General features: G+C 39.9%; 1 protein-coding gene across 1 annotated transcript; it reads left to right on the top strand.

Moving 5' to 3' along the window:
* The first annotated feature begins 796 nt into the window (after positions 1-796).
* On the top strand, positions 797-7,300 carry myl13 (myosin, light chain 13). Its single transcript, XM_056266343.1, has 7 exons — positions 797-948; positions 3,330-3,357; positions 4,207-4,356; positions 4,458-4,631; positions 6,684-6,761; positions 7,106-7,138; positions 7,269-7,300. The coding sequence occupies exons 1-6, from the start codon at positions 847-849 to the stop codon at positions 7,132-7,134; spliced, it is 561 nt and encodes a 186-aa protein (XP_056122318.1). The 5' UTR covers positions 797-846; the 3' UTR covers positions 7,135-7,138; positions 7,269-7,300.
* The last annotated feature ends 165 nt before the right edge of the window (positions 7,301-7,465 follow it).

Below are 7,465 nucleotides of genomic sequence, written 5' to 3'. Positions count from 1 at the left end.
AATAATTCATATTATTTTTGACAAAGTTTTGAATTGGCTGTGATTAGACTTTAGCAGATGTGCTTTTACCAGTAGTGACTTTACTGACCTCACAGACAGCAGGAGATCATTCAGCAATCATTCTCTGAGTAATATTAATAAACTACATGTACTTACTATAGGCTCAGGGCAGGATTAGGATTGGTTGAGGGTTAGTTGCATAAAAAATGCTGGGTTATTTTAACCCAAATTTGGGTCAAATATGGACAAACCCAAATGTTGGGTTAAAATGTAATTAAAAAATGTACAGTTGAAAGTGAAAGTTGAAGTTGGGTTAAAATTTTAAATTACATTTTTAACCCAACATTTGGGTTTGTCCATATTTGACCCAAATTTGGGTTAAAACAACCCAGCATTGTTTAGAGTGTAATTATGCATAATTTACTGATATTACTATGGTAAGTACATGTAACATATGTAACAAGGACACTGTAAAATATGTCACTGATCATTCCACCTCGAACCGGAAACCATTCCAGCGATTTTAAATCTCTCAGTACAAATGTGTTTATGAGTTTAAAGTGTGAAGATGCCCAGAACGCATGCATTTCTCTGTATGCCATGACGCTGGAGTCTCCATGGCCCTGTACAGACGCACGGCAGGGTCTATTGTGAGAGAACAATGTGTCTCAAATAGAAGCATTAGCGCTTGTCCTTTTACGGCCTTCCTCTGTGTGTTTGGCACCATCCCGGGACAGCCGGGGGCCGGCCTCACCTGCTGCTGGAGGATAAAGCCCGGCCCCGTTGCCCAGTGCTGTACCCAGAGTGTGTCCTAGCCTGTCTCTGTGTGGCTCCGTGAACATCAGCATGGCCCCCAAGAAGAAGGAAGAGCCCAAGCCCGCCGCGGCCCCCAAGCCCCCGGAGCCCGAGCCGCCCAAGGTGCCGGAGTTTAACCCCGCAGAAGTGCAGGTACCTCCACACACACACCTACACACACACCACCTACACTCAAAAAAATGCTGGGTTGTTTCAACCCAAATTTGGGTCAAATATGGACAAACCCAAATGTTGGGTTAAAAATGTAATTAAAAAATGTACAGTTGAAAGTGAAAGTTGAAGTTGGGTTAACATTTTAAATTACATTTTTAACCCAGCATTTGGGTTTGTCCATGTCCATATTTGACCCAAATTTGGGTTAAAACAACCCATCATTTTGTAGAGTGTACACACACACACACCTCCAGCCCCGCTGATCGCTCAGATCCCAAACACATTCGGACAGTTTACTGAACGAGTTTGCATTTTCATTCCTATCAACCTGAATATGTGTCTACACTCTAAAACATGCTCGGTTGTTTCAACCCAAATTTGGGTCAAATATGGACATGGACAAACCCAAATGCTAGATTAAAAGCTAAACCCAACGACTGGGTTTGTCCATATTTGACCCAAATTTGGGTTGAAACAAGCGAGCATGTTTTAGAGTGTAGTTTGGTGTGCACTGAGGGTGTGTTTACACGACAGCGACGCGCTTACAGCGGAGACGTTTCTCCTTTGAGTTTCCCGCGTACGGACGACACCAGTGTGAAACCGATCCCCATTCACTCGGATCTGTGAAACGGCTAAAAGCGCTGCATTCTGCGGCCAGGCCAGTAGATGGCGACGCATGACGCATGAACTTGCACTTTGAAACCCGTTTTTTAAAAGTGCTTTGTGTTTTCAGGCGCCCAAAATGGCGTTGTTGTGTAAACGAACGGCCAAAACGCATAAAAAGTTTTACGTTTTTTTAATTTGAAAACGGTGTCATGTAAACGGCCCCTGAGTCATTAACTATTGTGAGAAACATGAACATGATTGCTATCTTTCCTGCTGCTGCTGATCTACTGTAAGACTTTTAGCGCTTTCTCTTCGTAGATCTGAGTTTCAGGGGCTTTTACACGACACCGTTTTCAACTAAAACTGTAAAACTTGTAAGGCCGTTCGTTTACAAACTTTTGAAAACGGGTTTCAAAGTGCATTACGTGTTCAGTCTACAGTGTTTCATCGCCATCGACTGGCCTGGCAGCAGAATACAGCGCTTTCAGCCGTTTCCGCGGATCCGAGTGAATGGGGATCGCTTTGACACTGGTGTCGTCTGTACGCAGAAAACTCAAAGGAGAAACGTCTCCGCTTTAAGCGTATCACTGTCGTGTAAACGCACCCTTACTCATTCTGGATTAGGGAGACACCCGCAGGTTTCCTCATGGTCCGCGCACTATTTGAAGAACGGGGGGTAGTGCGTCCAAAAGTACAAGCTGCCGTTGAGGGATGGACGAACTCCTTTGGCGAAGCGTCTGTACGTGATCCACCCAGCTGTGTTTGGCCGTGTGTGGTGTACGTGTTAATCTGCAGAGCTCAGAACTGACCCGAGAAGACATGTTATATCAGAAAACCTCTTTCCCACACACAAATGTTTCAGCAACTCGCATTAGTTACACATATTTAAGCAATGGTCTCAAACATATCATCTGTGAAACCCAATGGCATATCGCTCTCTGTGCAGCTCTAGTGATAGTTCGGTTTTGCCAGTGAAATGGTGGAAGTTTCCGACAACACAAGAGATGTCAGTGGTCAGCATCGCCACTCTACGCCACATTTCCATAGTCTGAAATGTTGAGGTTGAGAAGCCATCATTTATGCTGCACGGCACTGAGGTTTGGGCCACACAATGTGATTTAGATTACGCTGGCCGAGACCGGACCACCCAAACGCCACAGCGGTTTCACATCCATACACAGCTTCAGTGAAGGCGTAAAGCAAGCATGTCAATCGAATATAACACATTTCTAATGAGACGATTCCTGAGAATAATCATTTACAGTATGAGCATCTAGTTGCAGTGCTTCCGCGATTGGTTATGCAGTGAACTCAGACAAATCACATACACTGGCTTTAAATGGCAGAGAAGCATCGGGTTTCAAGATTTAACTCCTTTCACTCAGAATACACTCAGTTACGCCTTTGAATCTGCAGTTGCAGTGTTAGGGCGATATATCCTCGCTGTGTCCTCACTAGGGCTCATGTTTTGGCATGTTTCCGTGCAGAGCATGCTGTGAGTGTCATGTGTCCGCGGTCTTCAACCCTGACAACAGTGGTGTCGGGTGACGGGCCACACACTCCCCTGGCCCGGCGGCTCACACATGCTTTAGGACAATGAGTCACAGGAGCTTGAGTTTCCGGAGACGTCCTGAAGGACACATACCAGCGCGCACTAATAATCACATCTCCGACATCTAGCCTTCTGTGTTACTGACTCAACCTCAGGCGTTTGTATGATTGTTTGTTTGATTTTTGCTTTTCTCTCTCGACAGCTTGAATTCACTGCGGAGCAGATTGAGGGTAAGTCCGGTTTGTGTATGCATTATGTTTGCGCATGTTAAAATATTACATTTATTGAATGTATTTTATGTGATGCATTTTATTTAATGCAAGCAATGCATGTTGATGATTCAGAATATCGGCACAAGGAAGTTTTATTCAAAATATATATTCTCTCAACTCTTACAATTCTCTTTCGAGAAAAAAGAAAATGTTTTTCTTTTAAAGGATGTTTAGATATTTTAAATGGGGGGGGGGGGGGGGGGGGGGGAGACAAAATATGGAATAATGAAATTATGTTTCGACATGCTGTAACAATCACTGCAAAAATCACAAGCTCCATAAAAAGTTATAGCAGTTTAAGCAAATGTACTGAACATTTATACAAAATATATTTTACAAAATAATTTGGCCTGTAAAATTGCTTGAAAAACAAGTTGTGTTCCAAATTTGATGTTGATATCCTAAAAATTGCACTCTAAAAATGCAAATTTGGGTCAAATATGGACAAACCCAAATGTTGGGTTAAAAAATGTAATTAAAAAATGTACAGTTGAAAGTGAAAGTTGAAGTTGGGTTACAATTTTAAATTACATTTTTAACCCAACATTTGGGTTTGTCCATATTTGACCCAAATTTGGGTTAAAACAACCCAGCATTTTTTAGAGTGTGAGCCACTGGAATTTTTAAAGTACCGTTTTCTTGAAAAGCAATGACCAATTTCAGCAGTTTTCCCAGGATGAGTCTTGAGTGTTTAAGCGTTCACACGAGACCTGATTTACGACGGTTAGGAACATATGTGCTGGGGAAGAGGCCATAACAACAGGCCAAGTGTCCCGTGTGCCTGAGGAACTGATCCTGTGCCTGCAGATTTCAAGGATGCGTTCCAGCTGTTTGACAGGACACCAACCAACGAGATGAAGATCACCTTCGCCCAGTGCGGAGACCTGATCCGGGCCTTGGGCCAGAACCCCACCAACGCCGAGGTCATGCACGTCTTAGGCAAGCCCAAGGCTGAAGGTGAGACCCTGACCCCTGGAAAACACACACACACACACACACACACACACACACACACACACACACCTGTCCTGCCGACTCATCTGCGGCTCTGTGGTCAGACATGCAGGTGAAGATGCTGGACTTCGACCAGTTCCTGCCCATGCACCAGCACATCTGCAAGGCCAAAGACCGCGGCACCTTCGAGGACTTCGTGGAGGGCCTGCGGGTGTTCGACAAAGAGGGGAACGGGACGGTGATGGGCGCTGAACTCAGACACGTCCTGGCTACTCTGGGTGAGCCTCACTATCACGACTCCTGTACGAGCGGGAGTATAACAGGACGTTCTGGAAACGCCATTTCAATGTTATGGACTGACTTCTGCTATAGAATGTTATTATTTATGGGCTACATCATTCATAGAAACGTTTCCTATAACGTTTTTTTAAATGTAACAACTTGTTTTCGGAACGTTCAGAGAACATTCTAAAGCAACGTTCCAATAATGTTTGAAGAACGATGAAATGGAACGTTCGATTAACGATCACGTAAGAGAAACCTTTTTAAAACATTTTTACAAAATGGCGTTTTGAACGTTCGGAGATCATTTAGAAATGATGTGTTTTTTAACTTAATGTTAGGAAAATGGGTAACACTTTATAATAACTGCACGCTATTAATCATTAGTTAAGCATTAGTAAACAGTTAATTCATCATTTATAAAGCATTAACAGACATTAATAAGCAGTTTATAAATACAGCTATAAATGCTTTATTCTTGATTTAAAAGCATATCTATAGTGTGTTTAAAAATTGTATTTTCATTCTCTATTAATGATCAATTTATCATTTCTAAATGAAGTATTGCATTATTTATAAACCAGTTATGTAAAAGTTGTCAGTGGTTCAGAACGTTACTTAGAAAGTGTAAGTAAATGACTAATAAACTATTTAAATGTACATTCATACATCTTATTATTCAGACATATAGTAATAGTTACTTGGTGTGTTAATAAATGCTTTATTAACATGTATTTATACTGTAATTCAGGGTTAATTCAGGTAGTTATAAAGCATTTAGTAGTGGTCAGTTAACTATGTTTGTGAGCTCATCTAAAGTGAGGACTAGTTATGCCTTGTAAAGCATTTATAAAGGAGATTTAAAGACTGTTAATAATTTCTATGTTCTGTATCACTGTGTTGTGTTTGTTTCATTTTTCTGTTTAGAAGAAAACTTAAATCTTTAAATCTCCTTTATAAATGCTTTACAAGGCATTAGTCCTCACTTTAGATGAGCTCACAAAAATAGTTAACTGACCACTACTAAATGCTTTATAACTACCTGTATTTACTACATTTACTTACACTTTCTAAGTGATCTTATGAATGACTGACAACTCTTAAATAACTGGTTTGTAAATAATGCTATACTTAATTTAGAAATTATTAATTAATCATTAACAAAGTATGAAAATATAATTATTACACACATTATAGATATGCTTATAAATCAAGAAAAAAGTATTTATAGCTGTATTTACAAACTGCTTATTAATGTCTATTAATGCTTTATAAATGATGAATTAACTGTTTACTCATGCTTACTTAATGATTAATAGCGTGCAGTTATTATAAAGTGTTACCGGAAAAGGTTCTTTCAACCAACCCGATCACACTAAATTCGTCTCTAGAGCACGCAGTGTGTTTATCGTGTAATTTATACGCGAAAATGAGTTTTTACGTGCATAGGGATACGCATGGGTTGGTTAGGGTAGGGTTAGTAGTGGTGTGGGGTGCGTGTGTATTACACTGCGTATCATATGCACGTAAAAACTCATTTTCGCGAATAAATTGCACGATAATACACACTGCGTGCTCTAGAGACGCATTTACGTGAGAACAGGCTGTTTCAACATAGTTTTGTGAGATGGGTTTTAGCCTTTTCATTGGGTTTCGTCTCACTTTTATTCAACAAAATATTTATTTGTCTTATTTATTTGTCATTAAAACAATTCATTTGTTAAAGCAAATTGTGCAAGATATTAAGAGTTTTTTTCCAGAAATGTTTATTCATTCAAATGTCAATGACAAAAACAATTTTAATTCCTCAAAATCATTCCTAATATTTTGATTCTCAATGTAAACAATATAGTAATAATTTAAATAAAACAAAGATTATTGGAGAGCTTTTCCTTAATATTAGAAAATAAATATTTTTTAATTAGAAAATAACATTTCAGTTTTTTCTACTTCAAAATTTCACATTTAATTTAATTTACATGCATTTCTTTGTTAAATTGACTAGCATATCACTGAGAGGAAATGTGTGTGTGTGTGTGTGTGTCCAGGTGAGAAGATGAAGGAAGATGAGGTGGAGCAGCTGATGGCTGGACAGGAGGATGCCAACGGCTGTATAAACTACGAAGGTCCGTTTCTACACACTTTTACAACTCTTTCATTCCTTCAGTCAGTCATGCTACTTTACAGATCAACATCTGTTATGAACAGAGCGATAACATCACAGTTTATGTCTATGAATGTAGTAAAAGTGATATGAATGAGCTTGTTCTCCTGGCCTCTAGATGGCAGTGTTGATCCTTCTAGTACAACACTATCTATGAAACTCTCAAGGATGACTTTGGATGTGTGTAAATTGTTCTCCCATTAAATGCAAACTACATAAAGCAGAGAATAGAAATAGCAACAGTTGAGTGTAGACTACACATGCATTAGCACAGGATACTGATTTAGATCTTGTCTTTCCCCACAGCTTTTGTAAAGCACATCATGGCTGGCTGAACAGGTATGAGAAGAAATCTCCCGGTTTAACTTCATCTCCAATGCATTTCTGTTATGTTGAGTTTCATTCAAGTCCCGTCTGCATGTGCTCTCAGTGCTAATGTTGATTGTAGATTTTCCCCGCTATTTTTCAGATGATCAAGACACTTCGTTGAGGATCCAGAATAATGCCCATGTTATTTGGCCGTTGTTCTTTTGTAAATGACTGCTGGTGTTTTCCTCCGTCTGTCTCTCAACCCTTTCTTTTTGTAATGCTCCTCCGTCTGCTATGCCAGGACACATCACAGCTGTTCTTTTGTGAATACAAACTCGTTTATTAAATGTCATGCTT

The sequence above is a fragment of the Rhinichthys klamathensis genome, unplaced genomic scaffold (genome assembly GCF_029890125.1).
Source record: "Rhinichthys klamathensis goyatoka isolate OS25496 unplaced genomic scaffold, OSU_Roscu_1.1 h1tg000011l_1, whole genome shotgun sequence".
NCBI lineage: Eukaryota > Metazoa > Chordata > Actinopteri > Cypriniformes > Leuciscidae > Rhinichthys > Rhinichthys klamathensis.
Note: the sequence above shows the minus strand (reverse complement) of the source record. Positions and strands in the feature narration are given on the sequence as shown.

Coding starts and splice junctions, on each gene's coding strand:
- myl13 (XM_056266343.1), top strand. CDS start 847: ATGGCCCCCAAGAAGAAGGAAGAGCCCAAGCCCGCCGCGGCCCCCAAG. Junction 4,357..4,457: donor AGGCAAGCCCAAGGCTGAAG/GTGAGACCCTGA, acceptor CTCTGTGGTCAG/ACATGCAGGTGAAGATGCTG. Junction 4,632..6,683: donor ACACGTCCTGGCTACTCTGG/GTGAGCCTCACT, acceptor GTGTGTGTCCAG/GTGAGAAGATGAAGGAAGAT.